The sequence below is a fragment of the Prosopis cineraria genome, unplaced genomic scaffold, assembly GCF_029017545.1.
Source record: "Prosopis cineraria cultivar Desert tree isolate PC_DT_omini unplaced genomic scaffold, ASM2901754v1 PC12, whole genome shotgun sequence".
Taxonomy (NCBI): domain Eukaryota; kingdom Viridiplantae; phylum Streptophyta; class Magnoliopsida; order Fabales; family Fabaceae; genus Prosopis; species Prosopis cineraria.
In genome coordinates this window covers 10,211,440-10,231,188 of record NW_026555343.1, presented here as the reverse complement: position 1 = coordinate 10,231,188, position 19,749 = coordinate 10,211,440, and the positions used below count along the sequence as shown (strand labels likewise).

The window sequence follows — 19,749 nt, the reverse complement described above, 5'->3', positions numbered from 1 at the left end:
AAAGTAAATTTTAACTTTCCAAATGTAAAATGGTGTTTGGCTCCCTTTTTTTAGATAAAACGTACTTTCCAAACTAACTTTTAGGTACGTTTGAGATGGAGAAATTTGCAAAGCTACTCTGGGTTGCTTTCAAAACGTGACCAGTTGGAATGGACATTTATAGCTGATACCTAATTTATTTATTGACCATGATGCCCTTTACTTTTGCAGCTGATACATATCACGCACACTATTCTCTCGTTGTTTCTCATTCATGCAGCTGATACATATTAAAGTCTCGTTCGTCCTTTGCTGCTGCTCTGTGTCCGCCGCTCGTCCGCCGCTAGTCCACCATTTGGCCATCTCTTCTCCTTCTCTCCTTCGCCTCTCCTCCGCCATCATAGATCCAAATCTCTTCCTTCCCTAAGCTTCTCCTTCCTTCATCAACGGTGGCTGCATTTTACCATTGATTTCTCCCCATCTCTTTCACGGATCAAGCTCATTTTGGGACTTGGATGGCATTTTAGAGCTGAGAGAACTCTGACTAGCTGCTTTTGCAACTTGTGGAGCACAAAAGTGAACATTATGACCAGCTTGTGTAACTCCGATCCTCTTCTCTGATTTGCTCTTCGATCTGCAAAGTATGATAGCCTCCAAGCTTTTTTTGTCAGATCTAGAAATGGTGCTCCATTGTTCGCTCTTCGATGTGATCTGCTGCTTTTCTTGTTTGAACCATTGTGAAGCTTTATTCTGATATGTTTTTTTCTTGTTTGGACCACTATGAAGCCCCTCTTCGGTCTGTTTCTTTCATTTTTTAGACCATCATGAAGCGTTCCAGTTTGTTTCTTTTCTTTTTCAGACTAGTGTGAGGTTTTTTTTAATTGCCTTCTGTTGATAGCTTCACATAACAAGAACATGTATTAGCCAGTTAGCTAGTTAGCCCTAGTATCTTCTATATAAGAGAGGAACAGCCTAGATGACAAAAAGTAAGGCAGGTGGACAGTAGAAGTTAAAGATGTATATAAACTCTTTTGATGTAATTAATAAAAAATAACATTCATAAGTAAGCAAGAACATTATTTATGACTGCATTGTGTGATTGTTCTATTGATCTATTGATGTTTTGGGGATATGACATGGTGTTTTGAGAATATATTCTGGTGACTGATCTATTGATTGTTCTATGTTGCTTTGTTTTTTTTCTTCAGTTTTATTTTGATAAGAATTTGAGCTAATTTATTTTTCAAAAACTGATGAAAGGATGAGAAAGGCTACAAGTTTCTGGTCAAACTTGCTTATTTTAATACATACTATTGAATTATATGATTTGAATTTTTGAGTGAGTATAGAAATTATCTTATGGCTGCTTTTGAATTACAGCCTCTTTCAACAAGTATATGTGGCTAAGATAATAAATGGTTAATTAACCATGATCGAATAATCTTTTTCTCTTTTTGTTTCCAAAAAAAGGATAGTAAAATTTTTAAAAAGGATAAAAAAGGATAGTAAAATTTTTAATATTTTAACTCTAACTCAATTATGGATTTTTACTCCTCAAATTTCATTTGTATTGAGAATGTGATATTTTAATAGTAAAAATGAGTAAAGAGAAGGTACTATGGACTGACGAAGAGACTGAATTGTTTATTAAATTAGCTTTCCAACAAGTTAAGAAAAATGAGCATAAAGGCTTTATCTTAACAAAAGAAGGTTGGGAGGCGCTAATGCAACAGTTCAATGCTTTGAGCTCTAGAAGCTATGATAAGAAGCAGTTGAGGAATAAATGGGACAATTTAAGGAAAGATTGGAATATATGGGACAAGCTGTTGAACAAAGAGACCAGTTTGGGATGGGATAGTGAGAAGAATACTGTTTCAGCACCAGAGGAGTGGTAGAGTCAAAAGATTAAGGTATACAATTGTATATGGCATGCTAGACATTTGATATACTAGACTCAATTCTTGTAAATATGCAAGAGAATCTTGAGTATAGGAAATTCAAACATAGATCACTTCCATATACAAAAGAATTGACACAGTTGTTCTGGCCAGTTGCAGCACGGGGCACGTACATGTAGACATCTACGGTTGATGATCTGCAAGATGTGTATAGGCCTCAGTTGGATTTGACTGAAGGATTAGGAGACAGTGATGATGTAAGAAACATTAGTGGAGGAGCTCTCCCAAAAATTAGGCAGGTTAATTTAAATAATGCATACAGTGGTGGTACTAATTCAGGGAGCAAGCAAAAGAAAGGTGAAAGTGGTCAAAACAAAAAGGGAAAATGTCTTGCAACGGTGATGGTTGATTCAGTGAGTCGATTGGTGTCTACACAAGAGGATAGGGTTTCAATATTAAAGTTAATTCTTAATTTGATAGAGGGTGAAATAAAACTAGTTGACAAAAATGTGTTGGATGTTGCAAAGGAACTTTATGGAATTGAGGAGATTGCTTGTGATGAGGTGCTTCTTGGACAGTGTGCTATGGCGTTGCTAGATAAGACCACAAGGGACATGTATATTGGGCTTAAGGACAACAGAAGAGCATTAGTGGCCTATTTGAGGTGCTTGGGAAAAAAAATCAAATTAGATCATCTTAGCTTGCCCTCTAATGTTTTAAAATTTAGCTAGTGTTGTTCATGTTATTAATTTGTTTTGACATTGATGGTGTTATTTGACTCTTGTTTTATGCGTTTTTTATTTTAGGTCATGAACAATGATATAATGGTTGTTAAATTATGTTATGCAGTTTTTATGGATGAAAGTTTTCAGTCTCGCTTATTACAATTACTTGTACATGCGGATGATGATGAGGATGAGGCTATTACTGCAATAGTATCTTATTACTCAACAACTTTATTGAAAGAACCTTGTAGAATCAGTTCACAATCAGGTCATGCATGGGTGCAAGAAATTTTGCAAGGGCATCCTCAACGTTGTTATGACATGTTTCATATGGAAAAAGATATTTTTCTTCAACTTTGTGAGAAACTAGTGCAATATGGCCTACATCTAATTAGAAGAACAAGGATTCATGAAATGGTCGGTATGTTCCTAAATATTGTTAGACATGGAGTGGGGAATAAGATAGCACAAGAACGATTTCAACATTCAGCAGAGACTGTTCACAGACATTTTAGAAATGTATTGCATGCTTATAAGAAGCTACCAAAGGAATATATCCAACCAAAAGATCACACTTTTTAAGATATTCATCTAAAAATTTTAGGTGATCGGCGATATTAGCCATTTTTTAAAGATGCCATAAGAGCAATTGATGGAACACATATCCCATGTGTGGTTAGTGTTGAAGAGCAAGGAAAATATATTGAAAGGAAAGGTATTTCAACACAAAATATAATGGCCGCATGTGATTGGGATATGTGCTTCACTTATGTCATGGTTGGATGGGAAGGGACTACTCATGATACTCATTTGTTTGACTATGCTCTCACAAGGCCGAACATGAAATTTTCACATCCACCCCAAGGTATATTTCATATTTATCTAATTTAAACAATTATTTTAATATTTTTTAGGATCTTATAATTTCTATTTTTTATTGGTAGGTAAATATTATTTGTTAGATACTGGCTATCCAACACCACGTGGATATTTAGGTCCTTATAGATCTTATAGATATCATCTCTCAAATTTCAGGCGTTTATCTAGATTTGCAAACAATAATGAGATTTTCAATTATTATCATTCAAGCTTAAGGACCATGGTTGAAAGGACTTTCGGGGTTTGGAAAAATAGATTCACAATCTTATGACACATGCCTAGCTATCCATTTGTGCAGCAAGTTCGTATTGTTGGTGCAATAATGGCTACATATAATTTTATTAGAAGAAAATTTGTAACTGACTCTGATTTCAGGTGCTTTGAGGATGAAAATATGGTTAACACTAATAATGATACTGATGAGCCTGCATTTTCATCAACAATCCCAAGTGCAATTTTAAGCATAGCTTCTGATAGAGAAATGAATAGGATTCAGAATTTTATTAGATATCAAATTGCATATTATAGATCGAACTGTTAATCATGTAACTATTTAATGTTAATGAATGTTTAACTATTTATTATATAATTTTTTTCCTAAATTAAATTTTATTTTTTTTCTTATTATTTAACATTTTAAATTTTATGTTATTTTAAATTTGTTTCACATTTTTTAAAACATTTTTAATATATTACATTTGTCTAATAAAAATTATAAATTATCATAAATCAATGTCCTTTTTAGTCATTACATATTAAAAAGTACATTTGAAAAGCATAATTTTTTATTAATCTAAACAACTTTCAGTTTGCCAAACTAATTTTTGAAAAAATATATCCAAACACAAATTTCGTTACAACAACTAACTTTAACCAAACTGACTTTTGCCAAATGAATGTTTATCAAACTGACTTTTGACAAACTAAAAACCAAATGCACCCTTAATTAAAGTCCGCCCTTGAATGGTTTAATAACAATTTACACAAGTAAATAGGTGGATTAATTAATTGATAATTAAATTAAATCAATTAAGATTTATATATGGTTAAAATTAATTGAATTTAATTAAAAAAGTTTGAAATATAATTTTGAATTAATTCAAATGTTTGAATTAATCTTGATTATTTAATTAAAATAATGAAGATATTGCAGAAAATGGGAGAAATGGAGAAATGTTAATGTACAAATCTATCCCTGAAGTTTTCAATAAGGTGCAATATGTATCTTAAAGTATTTAATAGCACAATATTGCCCTAATATTTTTAAAATCAGTACAATGTCACCCTATATATTAACAGAAGAGGTTAACAATGTTAAATTATACATAGATGGGGGTAATCAATTTGGTTGGGGGTTTGATTTGGGAGAGAACCTATATTTCAAGATGAAGAAGAATGAAGAATAAAGAAGGCAAGCTGTCACATGAAGAATGAAGATGAAAGATTTCTTCACTTTTCCTCCAACTAAGCAAATATTTGATCTAGAAAAAAACAGGTTAGGTGGAAGTGATATAAGCATGTCACATAAGCATAGTTGGTCAACTGATAGTCAAACATCAAGATTTGTTAATGTAGGGCAAAATTATACTATTTATAAAAATGTTAGGGCGACATTATGCCAAAAAATTATGGGAGGGACAAATGGATCATTTCGTCAAAAAAGATAATTACAAATGAGACCTTTAGGCCCTCATAATAATTTAGATTCCATTAGCCCTTGTTAGCAAATTTCTTGCTTCTAGGGCCCTGATTGCAATTATCCCTAGATTAATTAAGAAAAATGTGAAGTAAGTAAAATAGCTAGAACTATTGAGCCATTAATTGTCATAAGTCTCATATTGGGGAACCTCCTAAGTAAACTGAACTATATAAGTTTTTTTTTTACTAGTAAATGAAATACATAAGTTTAAGGGCTACTTCAACCTAAAAAACTTGTCTTTTGGAATGAGAGCTCTCTCTTTAGATTGCGCTTATAATATTGGTACGTTTATTAAGAGATTAAAGTCATGGAGAGGTTTATCCATAAAAGGTTCTGCTTGGTATGAGAGGTTAAATGAAGTTTTGTGGTGTGAAGCCACTAGGAGACATGGGCTCTCGAATGGAGGTGTACTATTATGAGTCTCATATTGAGAAGTCTCACAGAATATGAGAGACATCAGCTACGTGTATTATTATGAGTCTCGTATCAAGAAACCTCATAGAATATGTGAGTCTCTGTAGATTACTTATGCTTCTAACATTGAGCTTGGAATGACTTTAGCAAGGAACAAATTCCATTCAAACATTATATAGAAGCATAAGGAGGAAATAGGGAAATAGTATGAATATGACAATAAACACCCTGAAATTATGTGACGAATTTGTTTATAATGGATTTTTTTTTCAATTGCTATCACTTTAATTTTCTGAAGCCTCTACATATAATAGAATATAATCAATCACAGAATCATTTACAATGGATTTATTCTTAATTTGTGAAGAATTTTTCTTTCACAGATCATCTGTTATTGTTGTAGTAAATTGTGGTACTTTGAGAGGGAAAATACCATTTCCATTGATACAAAAAATATGAGTTACAACCGATATATATACACAAAGCTGAGAGACAGAATAATAAGTACTAATAACTCCTACTAATCAACAATAATCCCTAATAATCAAGATAGAATATTTACAATAAATTTAATATCACCACACTCCCCCTCAAGTTGGATCATAGATGCTAATCATGTCCAACTTGCTTATGCAACTTTCAAAGGCAAGCTTATGAAGCCCCTTGGTTAGAACAACCGTAGCTTGAAGATTGGTAGGCAAATAAGTCAAACATATGAATCCTTCTTCCACTTTTTCTTTAATGAAATGCCTATCCACTTCCATATGTTTAGATTTCTCATGTTGACCTGAATTTAGAAACATGCTTATAGCCGCCTTATTATCATAGTAGAGTTTTAGTGGTAAGTCCACCTTGACATGTATCTCTTCTAACACTTGTTTCAGCCATAACTCCTCCATTATTCCTTAAGCTAATGCTCATAATTCAGACTTGGCACTACTTTTAGAGACAACTATTTATTTTTTACTCTTCCAAGTAACGAGATTTCCCCACATGAAGGAGCAATAAGCAGAAGTTGATCTTCTATTAGGAAGAGTTCCTCCCTAATCTACATCTGTGTAAACTTCTATGGTTCTTTGTTCTTGTTTTTGGAAGAATAACCCTCTACTAGGAGTACCTTTTAGATACCTCAAAATCCTATAGGCTACTTCCATATGCTTCTTCTTTGGTTCATTCATGTATTGGCTAGCCACACTCACTGTAAAGGCAATATCCAGTCTTGTATGGGAAAGATAAATTAGCTTTCTGACAAGTCTTTGATATCTTTCTTTGTCAACAGCCACTTCTTTCTCGTTATCTTCTTCTTCTTCTTCAATCTCATCACTAAGATCTTTTTTTCTTCTTCTAACTCTTCCTTATTCTTCTTTGGCTTCTTTTTCGTTAGAATTACAAGAGGGGTTTCAATAGGCTTGCATCCCAACATACCTATTTCCTTCAAAAGATCAAGTACATACTTCCTTTAAGATACGTAGATACCTCTCTTTGACCTTGCAATTTCCATCCCAAGAAAGTATGTCAAGTTTCTGAGGTCTTTTACCTCAAATTCTTTTCCCAGAGCATTCTTCATTCTAGTTATTTCCTTAAAATAGTCTCTTGTGAGGATAAGCAGTCTTTATTCTAGTTATTTCCTCAAAATAGTCTCTTGTGAGGATAATGTCATCAACATATACAATAAGAATGCACCTCCTACCTCCCTCATCGTTAACAAACATTGTATGGTCTGACAGTCCTTACTTGTAGCCCTCTAGTTTGAGGACTTTTGAGAACCTATCAAACCATTCCCTAGGAGACTGTTTTAAGCCATATAAAGATTTCTTCAATCTGCACACTTGATCACTTCTTCCTTTGTCAAATCCTGAGGGTAGAGTCATGTATACTTCCTTTTTTAGCTCTCCATTTAGGAAGGCATTCTTGATGTCAAGTTGATGAAGTGGCCACTTTAAGTTGGCTGCTATAGATAATAAAACTCTGATGGTGTTTAACTTTGCCACTAGTGTAAAAGTTTCTTTATAGTCAATACCATACATCTGAGTGAACCCTCTTGCTACTAAGTGAGCTTTTAACTTTTCAATAATACCATCGATGTTGTACTTAGGGGTAAAGACCTACTTGCAGCTTACAAACTTCTTACCACTCAGCCTCAAAACAATCTCCCATATTTCATTTTTCTTTAAAGCTTTCATTTCTTCCATGACTATATTTTTCCATCTTGGTATTTTTAGTGCCTCTTGAATGCTGTTGGGAATTACTACTTCATCCAGATTAGTGACAAATGCTCTATAACTCAGAGAGAGAGACTTGTAGGATATACACTTCTGTATTGGATGTAGGGTACAAGAACGAGGTTGTTTATGAAGAGCAATGGATAAATCAAGATCAGATTGGTCACTCAACTATTTGGTAATTTATTGAGGTGGATCAGGAGCTATCATTGGCTCAAACTCCTTTGGTGCTTCAGATATAAGGTGCTCACCTTCCTTGGACTTATGTTTTCATGAAAAAACCAACAAGTTTTTATCTTTCTGCTTCTCTACATCTCCTCTTTCTTTTGAGTTATCTTTTATAACTGGCACAAGAGATGGTGGTATTAAAGGTTTTGGTGAAGGTGATGGATCTAGTAATTGTGGTGACAATGACTCTATTAGTATAAACCAATAATCAAGGAGCATTTGTTCGCTGCTAGTTTCTTGGTCCCAAGTATGAGATTCCCTTATACTCTCCCCCTAAATTGAAGAATTGGGATAGAAAGATGTGGCTTCATGAAAAGTCACATCAAGGCTTACAAACATGTGTTTGGAGACAAGATCAAAACATTTATATCCTTTTTGAGTACGAGAGTAGTCAAGGAAGATGCATTTTGTAACACATGGTCTAAGTTTACTATTTTGATGGATATAAACAAAGGCAATGCACCTAAACACACGAAGAGGAAGGTTGGTTTCAATATGAGAGGTGGAAAAAATACTTTGCAATTTTTGAAGAGGAGTTTTAAAGGATAAAATACAACTGGGCATTCGATTAATGAGATAAGTTGCAGTTAAGATTGCATCACCCCAATAGAAATTAGGAACATTATGGGTGAACAGTAGTACTTGAGCAACTTCTAGAATATGTCTATTTTTTCTTTTGGCAATCCCATTTTGTTGGGGTGTATGGGCACAAGAACTATGGTGGACAATACCATGTTTGAGTAAGAAGGCTTGTAAGGTTTGGTTAAAATATTCAGTACCATTGTCAGTATGCAAAACTTGGATTGTTGTGTTAAACTAGGCTTGTATCATGGTGAAGAAATTGATGAACACAGACACTACCTCAGTCTTGTCTTTTAAGAGATATACCCAACAAACTGGTATGATCATCAATGAAGGTAATAAACCACTTTGATTTTGTGCAATTCGGGATACAGGATGGTCCCCACAAATCACTATGGATGGTAACAAAGGGCTTTGTAAGTATGTATGGTGTTCTACTAAATGATGTTCAATGATGTTTTGCTAGTTCACACACCTCACATTTGACATCATGGTTAATGGAACTAAGGTTGGGGAACAAACGAGATATATAATGGAAATTAGGATGACCCATTCTCTTGTGCCATAATAGAATATCCATATCTTTAGAGGTTGATATAGAGTTACATATACTGGTGACTTATTGGGAACTCAGGCCAACATCATCAAGGAAGTAAAGCCCCTCACATTCTGTAGCACGTCCAATCATCTTCCCTGATGATAAATCCTGAAAGACATAATGGGTTGAAAGAAAATTAGCACAACACTTGGATTGCTTGGTTAATTGGCTAACAGATAATAGGTTGCATGTAAATTTTGGTACATGAAGAACATACTCTAAAATGATGGATTCAAATATTTGAATACTCCCTTTCCCAGCAATGGGAGTAAGAGATCTATCAGCAACTTTGACTTTAAGGTTCCCAGCATATGGAATATAGGTACAGAATAATTGATGGCAATCAATCATATGATCTGATGCTCTAGAATCAACAATCCATAGGGATTTGTTTCGAGAAGTCTTTAAGGCCTAAAGGAAACTACCTATTTTGGCAACAAAAGCCAAGGATAGTGACTCACATCCCACAATTATAGTAGCATGTGATGATTGGAGTACCTTTTGTCTCTTGATAGATGAAGAACATAGGATATAAAACTGAGAATCACCAAATACACTACTCTAGATCCTTCCAACGGCTCATGACAAAAGCTTATGAAGATCCATAGAGATAACACATACACTGAACGAAGATACCTACAGCTAGGAAGTTTGTGTATGATGCCCCCTAGGCCTGGGTAACATAGGAATCTTGCTGGAACTAACTCGTTGTTGCCGAAAGAAGAAGCCGCCATCCGTCCAGATGGATTGCGTGCCTCCACGCGTCGCCTAGCGTTCACAGGCACAGAAACTGTAGGAGGCATATATGAGATCCACATGCTGCCACTAGCCTCCGTCCGCCTGGGTTCCACCGATTGGACAATAATGAGTCTCCTTAGGCCAGTGGTGAGAGTCAAGAAGCTCTCTAGCATCAATGGCCAGAGACACAATACTAAGGTTGCCATGCAAGACACTGCCGGAAACCTTGGACAAAATTTTTAGATCCTAATGCTCTGATACCATGTGGTACTTTGAGAGGGAAAATACCATTTTCATTGATACAAAAAATATAAGTTACAACCGGTATATATACACAACGCTGAGAGATATAATAATAAATACTAATAACTCCTAATAATCAACAATAATCCCTAATAATCAGGGTAGAATATTTACAATAAATTCAATATCACCACATAAATGATACAAGCCCAAGCCACACATATATAACAGCAATGAAAAAGAGTAAATAACGACCATACACCCAAACACAATACATATTTCGGTATTTAGTGAGAAAGTCACCGGGAAAATCTAACATCTAACGTTGTGAACTGTTCTTCTGATGTCGACCGGCGTAATAATAAATGTTGATATTGCCATTGTTATCGCCTCTAATTGATCCTTTATTCACCATAAGATTTATTGGTAGTGGGACTCCAGGGGCCTCAACAACACTGTCTGTTCTCTTGGATTCCAAAACTTCTGGCTTCAAGTCTTTCCGAATTTTTTCTGCACTTTGTATAACATCATCCGGAGGCATACCTGATATATAATCTGTGTCCCATAGTTCCTTCTTTCCTGAGTAAACACTATACGGATCTGAAAGGTTCACATGAATGCCTTCCAAAGGATCACAGTGAATGCTTATAACATGAATAAAATAATCACCTGATTGATCATATGTAACGAAAACAAGCTCATATGTTACTTTTCTGTCTTTTTCCAATCTATACAAGTCTATCCGATCAAATCTACGCACTGGAGATTCAGGATACTTCAAAATCAATACCTGCTTGGATTTGCTTGTTCCAATGCTCCGCTCTTCAAAACTATCACCTTGATCCTTAAATTTGATAGCACCAAAATGAAAAAGTCCATTGCTATCTCTAACAGCTTCGAACTCCATATTTACTCTTAGGCCACTAAATAGTAATGGTAAACGATCATCGATGGTGAGAATCAACTTGTCTGGGTTCACTCTGTAATAAATAGCACAAGATTTTGTTGGGACTAAAGGCCCGCTCGTAGTGTAGATGAGAGCGTACTCCTCACGGAATTTTTCACTTGACCATTGGTATAGCTTTGTGTTAACCCTATCACGGCTCAGTGAGGATGAGTTGCCCATATTTTTGTCTTCACCTCCTGATCAACCTACTGAACAATTACACCGAACAGGTCTTTATAGGATTACGGATTCCAGAGGATAGTTGGATTATAAACAATGCTCACATAGAATTTTTAAATGTTAATAAAATATTTTCAAACATTGACATATTAAGTTTAAATTTTTTAAATAATAATAATTGATACAGAAAATTATCATTTGAGATTGACAGTGTTAAAATTAAATAACTAAAAAGATATTTTATAAAATTAAGATTTTATACTAAAATCTTATAAAAATTGGAAGGCTAAAGGTATATATATACATATATATCTTGTGGGTTTTCAAAAGTAGCGTAAGTGGGTAAGAATAACTTTTGCAAGGGCAGAAATGAATTCCATCAAATAATTAATTGAGATAAAGGGGTTTTGATTGAATGATGATTTAAAGATTAATTTGAATGCATGTATATATAGAGAGAGAAAAAAGGGGGTTCGTCTTCGGTGTCAGTCAAAGAAATCTGGGCCATCTAGATAATTTCTTTAATTTTAAATTTAAATTTAATGTTATATTTATTAAAATAAAAATTTATATTTTTTAATAAATATGTTCATAATCAATCTGGATACTACTAATCTAATTTGGGTGGCTTAATTTAACATTATAATTTTTTAAATGACTATCTGCATGTACTCTAAACAATCCAAATTCAATATTAAATTTTTATTTGCAAAGTCCAGATTTAAATTTTTTATTTTGATAAATAAATATTAAAAAATAAAATATATAATATTTTAACTATAACTTTTTTAAAAATAATTTTTTAAAAAAATTTCAAGTTAAAAATCTTAAATTTGAATTGTAAAAGATATATCTAAATAGTCAATATAAAAAAAAGATAAAAATTTTAATATTAAATTAGACCATCTAAATTAAATATTAAATATTTATTAAAATTTTTTTATAATTTTTGTAATTTTTATTTTAAAAAATATATATAAAAATATTAAATTAATTTTTTAAATTTAGATTATTCAAATTAAAAATTTAAATGGTCAAGATTGCATCACGCCATCATCCTCGGTGTTCATCAGGATGATGAGATGGATCCAAAAAAAGGCTGGGACCTGACGTGGTCTTGTATATTAATTAGTGATTAATTTTTTAAGAGAATAAAAAAGTAATAGAGATAATAATGGAACGCCATTTTATCATGCATGTTTGTTGTAAAAAGCATAATATCATATTTAATTGATTGTTAATATTTAGTTTCAGTAGTTGTTGGACTTTTGGTATTTGCTCTTGGGACTTAAAAAATAATAGAGATAATAACAGAATGAACTTTCCTTGTAGACCTTTTGAATAAATTATTAAATAAATTAAGTACGGCATGCCATTTGTGATTTATTTAATAAAAATATAATATTTATATAACATTAAATATAAATTAATTCTGATATTAATGATAATAGAAAGAAAAAATATAATAATTAAATATATATTTTGTTATAAAAATAAAATAAAATAAATAATATGATATAAAATTTTATTTTAATAATTTAAAATATTTTAATTAAATAGATAATAAATAATATGATGTACTCGTTTCACATAAATTTTTTTTTCAGGCTTTTTGTTGTTTCTTGACGTTAAAAGGAGAAAAGTGAATTCGTGGAGCATTTAGAAAATGCCAAGTGGGTTGCAGGCATCATTGTCTGCATTTAAAAATGGATGTATTTTTGTAAAAGCAAAGTGCGCATCGAAATTTCCACTTCTCTGGCCCAAAAATTAAAAAAGAAAGAAATTTCCACTTCTATAATATAAATTCCTGAGAATAACTTTTTGAGTACTTGCAAAGGAAGAATTTGATCCCCATTAATTAAAAGCACATTTCATTGTCGTGCAAATATTTGAAAACACGTGTACATAGTAAAGAAAGAGAAATTGGTTAACTTGTGATTTAAATTTTAGGTGGTATAATACTATATACTACTCCCTTTTTAAATTATAAGATATTTATAAAAAAATTTCTTTATCTTAAAATATATAACACTTTGAGTAGATTAAGGTTTCATTAAATGTGTCAATTTTAATATTATTTTTGCTCTTTTTATAATTAATTTTTATCTTTTCTCTTTTTAATATATTAAATGATATGTATTTTTAAAAATTTATATTTTAAATTATAGTTATAAGATCTGAAGCTCTTAAAATAAAGTGTTTATTCCCCTCCCCAACTCCAGACTTGAAATGTTGATTAAAGGATTTTAAGTCTTTTATTTCTCAATTGACCTTAAATATAAAACATTTATAACTACTTCACAGGTACTAAAAAAATTAGTTTTACTCATTAAATTTATATTAAAACATAATTTCCTTTTCACTTTAATTTCGCTCCACTTCAATGGTTAGCCTCTCTCTATAATAAATTGTATTTTTCCTAAAGTAACATATAATTTCTCTCTTATATTTATTTGAATTTCTAATTTTAATTAATGATCTGTAAAATCTTAAAAAAAATGAAAACCCAATTAATAAACCAGAAATAATAGAATGTCTTATATTTTGGACCAAATTCACTCTTCATTAAGTTTAAGTGTCTTATGTTTGAGACTGGAGGAAGTATTTACATGTCTTATAACTCTTAATTAAATATGTAGGACGAAAATTATGAATGATCGTTATACTATTTCACTTGCATGAGAATCAACCAATGAGACTCAACATGTGTGACTTCGTAATTTAATGAGCTAATTATATTCAAGTTCTTTACGCTAATTATATTCAAGTTCTTTACGTAATTAGATACCATATGGTTAAGTGAATGCCACATTTTTATGCTCCATTATTAATGAACCTTATAACATTTAGTTACGTTGTGGGGAACTAAATATATATAATTCTTCTAATATAATTTTTTAATTAGGGTAAACACCAACAACGAAGACTGAGACTGTCTCCCTCAAAGTACTAAGAGCAAAGAGTATGCCTCTCCCAACTAAGTTTCTAGATGGGCAATGGTTGAAATTTAAACTTTCAACTACTTGCTACTTCTCAAATCAACTTTAATTTATATTGAAACGTGTTACTATTGTCAACAATATTCCTACGATAGCGGAAGGAATGAGAATGGGTTTGTGCTCCATAAATGTGCCCTGCATGAGAACAAATGGATAGGTCCATTTCTCTAACACACGCGTTCAACATATATAGGTTTAATTTTTTCTTACATGGGTCCCAAATAGAAAACGACAATTATTATTCTACTTTCTTGCCCGCCATTTATGTTTGTCGCCATAATTGTTGACACATACATTTTGGCATTAACTTGACCATCTGAGGAGGAGAGCGATTTGCATATCTTGATTTGTCAAGCTAGTTAAAGAAATCTGTATGTATTGCAAATTAATATTCTTAATACATATTTCTAATTTTTTTATTGAAGTATATATTTTTTTCATTAAACCAAAATACATATTTGGTTAACAAATTCCGAATTGAATCAATATAGTACTCTCTTTATTAAAAAATATAAGGCATTTTTAATTGAATTACACCTTTTAATAAGTTAATTAATTGTCATTAAATTAATAACATTTCCATGTTTGCTATTTATTTAATGTAGTATTTCACTGAAAGGTAAATGGTTGAATACTTTATTTATTAAGAGTATTTTTGAAAAGAAATCATTAATTATACATTGAAAAATTAATAATATCTTATATTTTTTAATGGAGGGTATAATAAAAAATATAAAACTCATACTCAAATTATGCTATTCACACATCATGTATAGTACAAATTGTTATTTAAATTTCATGCAATATTAAGAGAAAAAATGTCCATCATGCATGATGCATAAACCACAATTTCGAATATGGAAATTACTGCTATCTCATTTTGCTTATTTGTTTCCTACCCAAAATGAGACATCACCACACGTTCGAGATCTGGTCTGGTATATATCATTGTCATATTCCATCCATGCATATCTTTGAATCCACAGTCTACGAGTGCCACTCACAAGTATTGATGTGCCTCTAAAAATAACCTTTCATTCTTTATCATCCACGCATCACCACATCGCACAAATCTTAAGGTTGTCTCTCTCAAAGCTATCTCCAAATTATCTTATGAGAAATGGCGAAGACTACCATATTGGTTATCTTCTTTCTTCTCTTCGCATTCACTTCATCAAAATTTGCTTCAGCTTCAGCTGATATGGTGCTTGACGCAGAAGGTGGCATGCTTAAAAATGGTGGCTCATACCATATCGTCCCAGCCTTGTCTGGAAGAGGTGGTGATGTGAATGTTATATTTTAATTAATTTTTTACTCGCTAAACATATTTTAATTAATTATTTAATTTAGTTTTTAGTTATGGAATTTGACTTTTTGTTTTCGTTTGGATAGTGGTTATTGATATCCTAGATGTCTACATGTTTAATAAGGAAGTTTGCTCGAATTAAAAACTGTCACACCAATTGTTTTTTTTTTGGTGTCCTTCTTATAATAAATCAAAATGTTTGAATGGATGTTCTTATTCGTATGATTTCATATACTTTTTGATCCGTTCTCTTTGATTTAAAATTTATAAACGTATCCTTATAGTTGTTGTATTTCTAAATACAAAATGGGTTAAAAGGCAATTTATCCCCTAAACTATAGATCTAGGAATGATGAGACCTAAAACTCATTTTTAATACAATGCTCCCACTTAACTTTTAAAAATGGTACAATGTAGCCCTTGCCATTAATAAAAGTTTACGAGTTGAATCCTTATAAAATTTCTAGTTTTTAAAAAGAAATACAAAATCCACATCTTATTAAAAATTTAATTTAATGCTTATAGTCAAAATTTTGCAAATATTTTTGTATTTCTTTTGGTGAAATATTTTTTAAAATTTTATTAATATACTGATCATATATTATCTTAATACTTTGAACATATATAATTAATGGTAATAAAAGTGATAAAAGTATAGATTGAGAAGGTAAAAAAAATTACATATATGGAAAACTATTGTAAAAATATAAAAAAGTCTAAATTGAAAATGATTTAAATTACAAGGTTTTAATTATAATTTAAGAAGCAAGCGAAAAGAATTGAGTAAAACCTTACAGGTTTAAAATATAATTTTGGAAAAATTATTCCCAAGGACGATCAAATTCAAAAGTTATATATTTCTAAGGATCCTTGACTGTAAATTTACCTATAGTTTCATTTGTAAATTTGTGTTGTTTAAAGTGGTAAATGGTAGTTAAATATTGAATTTGGAGTAGTCGTTGGGAATAAACAACTTTTGAATTTGGTTCTTCAGTTCTTGGAAATAATTTTCCCAACACAAATTTTCCTTTAAACTAGACATGCACTTTTGTCATAATGTGCAGGATATATGATGATTAATTTGTACTATTATAACTTGGGAATAATGCATGTTTTTCTATACTTTTTATATTTTATATTGAATATCGATTACATCAATAATATGTAATAAAGATGACACAGAGATGATGAGATCAAGAAAAATTATGACCATCCTGATAAAAATTCAAGGAAAAATGACAGAAAAAACTCCTTCAAGCATGAAAATGATTATGAAGTCCCATGCATGAAATGTGATAATGTTTTTTTAAGTCCCTTGATACCTTTATAACATTAATGTATTTCATGAAACTAATACAATAACCCCAAGTATTTTAAATACTAGTTACTATTTTTGTTTAAGTAATAATTACTTTTCTTCTACAAATGAATAAAACAATATAGCAAATGACAAGTTCCACATTATAAATTTTTTAATCATAGAAGTTCAAGTATTATAAATAGTAGTAACTACTTTAGTTTAAGTAATAACTACTTTATTCTTTGCACATTTTTTAATCACCAATTCATTTTTTTATTTTAAATTAGGGCATTATAGTAATTTCATAAAATACATTAATATTGGAAAGGTTCCAAAAGACTTGAAAAGAATTATCACATTTTCCAAAACCTCATTGTCATTTGCATATTAAAAAAAAATCCTGTCATTTTCCCAAAATTGAAACATAAAACTAATTAAAAATTTTCCAAAGCATTAAAATAATGCGACTAAATTGTCAAATTATATTAGCCATATATGCGATATTGAGCTAACGGTCTTTAAGTCCTTCGTTTTCATGGTTTCTCTGCATCATGTGGTGGCATTGGGCTAGCTGCTATAGGGAACGAAACCTGCCCACTAACGGTAGTGCAGAAACCTTCTGAGGAAACCGATGGCTTGCCTCTGATAATTTCATCTCCGGCAAGAATCGCATACATCGCAGAGGGTCTTCTTTTGGACATTGCATTCTCCGCAGTTCCGACCTGTGCTCCGACACTGTCAAAGTGGACGATCGTGGAGGAACAACCTGCGGGAATGTCTGTGAAAATCAGGGGTTATAACAATACAGTGGATGGTAAGTTCAAGATTATTAAATATCAGAGTCTCTTCTCTAAGCTTAAGTTCTGTCCTACTGGTGATCCTTGTGGAGATCTTGGGCTTTATTATGATGAAAGTGGAAATAGACATCTGGTAATTGTTACTGATGAGAGTCCACTTGCAGTTTTGTTCAAGAAAGTCTTATAAATTATTCAAGGAATAGAGTTTAATTAACGGAAAAATCGCACACAAGGATCAATATAAAATTCATTGTCGTTAAAATAAGAACAGGGACTTATTTTTTCCTTATTGTTGTTAAAATAAGAACAGGGACTTAGCACCCAATTTACTTAGTACCAAAACAAACAAAAAAATTGTGCTGCACGCATTCACTTATATGGCGCCTCCTGCATTGAATATAATAAGGGAGATAACCTCTGAAACAATCTTGGTCGATCCACCGTAATAAATTAATTGTTTACTCTATTTTTACATGATGTGACTATGATAACATTTGTGTAACGAGGTTACTCACTACTTAGTATTTAGTATTTTTCTGTTTAAATTACATTTGTTAAATAGTCTTTAAATTTGATTATTGCTGAGTTACGTTTTTTTAAAAAATATCTCTCTATTAATTAGTGTAAAATTATATTCACCTGTCAACACTAATTTAGACTCCTATTGTATGGGGTCATTTTTATTAATGGTGGTCTCATGGATACCACAGGTACATCCTTTGAAATCCACTTTTAAATGCAGAATGGGGCAGGGGAACGGGAAAGGGAGAAGAGAATGGAGGGAGGAGAGAGGGAGAGGGGGAGAGAGAGTAGAGATGATATATAAAAAAGAGAAAAACTTAGAGCAAAGGCAATGCAATAACAATTCTTCTTCAATAGTAAGTGTCTTTACAAGATAAATGAGTTAAGATGTTATTTATAAGCCTCAATTACCTAACACAAGAATTAAAAACATGAATATTCTAGAAATTTTAAAATTAAATGAAAAGATAACCATAAATGAAAACAAAATAACAAATACTAAAAGATAATAATAATTTAAATATTATGACAGTTAAAATAAAATATTCTTAATTAGTAAGATGAAGTATCTTCAAACTTCAAATCTTTAATATTTTCATTTTTTTTTTCGTTCCATCATTTCTTATTCCCATCAATCAGCCAAGTAATTCCTTTCTTTGGATTAGTAATTATATGTAGTACCTCTAATCCTATATATAAGTCTTATTCTATAATGAATTTATGGTCTTTTTTATAAATCAATTTATACAAAAATATTGATAATTAATTATTTTCTTCCTATTTTATTCTTTCATAATTTTCAAAATGTTACAAGAATCATCTTATGCCACTTGCCTCGAGAAGGTGTTTCGGAATTTAAAAAGGGAAAAAGCAAAAGAGTATCCAAGTTAAATTTCCACAATTCAATGTTGTCAATAGATTGATTCTATACTTCTTTCAAATAAAGTAGTGATATATGATTATCCAAGTAGCCAATTGTTATAAAAGGCATCAGAAACACAGAACAACCCAGTGCTAGTTATTGGCACAAAGGTTAGCCTAATATTTAATCCAATCAAATCAAATCAAACCAAATCAAGGGAATACGGAGCGTTGATTTAAAACTGAAACAATCGTCTTGCTTATAATCCATTTGATGACTTCTTAATCCAAAACTCTTATCTAACTTTTCGGAAGAGGCATCTAAACCATCAAGTAAATTCCAATAATTGTCTTACTACGAAAGCAGCTGACATCTCATAGATAGCCAAGTTTAGTATGCGATTGGATTTTGGAATTCACCTTTGAGAAAGGGGAATCTGGATTATACTGTGTATTAAGCAACCTAGGATAAGAAGTAATCTAATTTGTGCTTGCAATAGACATATATTCAAGAGCTTTAGGCAATCTTTTAAAGCTTGTGCATAATTAGATCAGGACTTGCTTAAGATATTATAGTATAATTAGATCACGGATTGCGTAATTGACGGATGCATAATCTAAATTAGAACCTTG

At 31.5% G+C, this 19,749-nt stretch overlaps 1 protein-coding gene across 1 annotated transcript; it reads left to right on the top strand.

Annotated features, from left to right (window-relative positions):
* The first annotated feature begins 15,450 nt into the window (after positions 1–15,450).
* On the top strand, positions 15,451–17,920 carry LOC129289074 (trypsin inhibitor 1B-like). The gene is made up of 2 exons (XM_054925894.1): positions 15,451–15,607; positions 17,460–17,920. The coding sequence occupies exons 1-2, from the start codon at positions 15,451–15,453 to the stop codon at positions 17,918–17,920; spliced, it is 618 nt and encodes a 205-aa protein (XP_054781869.1).
* The last annotated feature ends 1,829 nt before the right edge of the window (positions 17,921–19,749 follow it).

Coding starts and splice junctions, on each gene's coding strand:
- LOC129289074 (XM_054925894.1), top strand. CDS start 15,451: ATGGCGAAGACTACCATATTGGTTATCTTCTTTCTTCTCTTCGCATTC. Junction 15,608..17,459: donor CCCAGCCTTGTCTGGAAGAG/GTGGTGATGTGA, acceptor ACGGTCTTTAAG/TCCTTCGTTTTCATGGTTTC.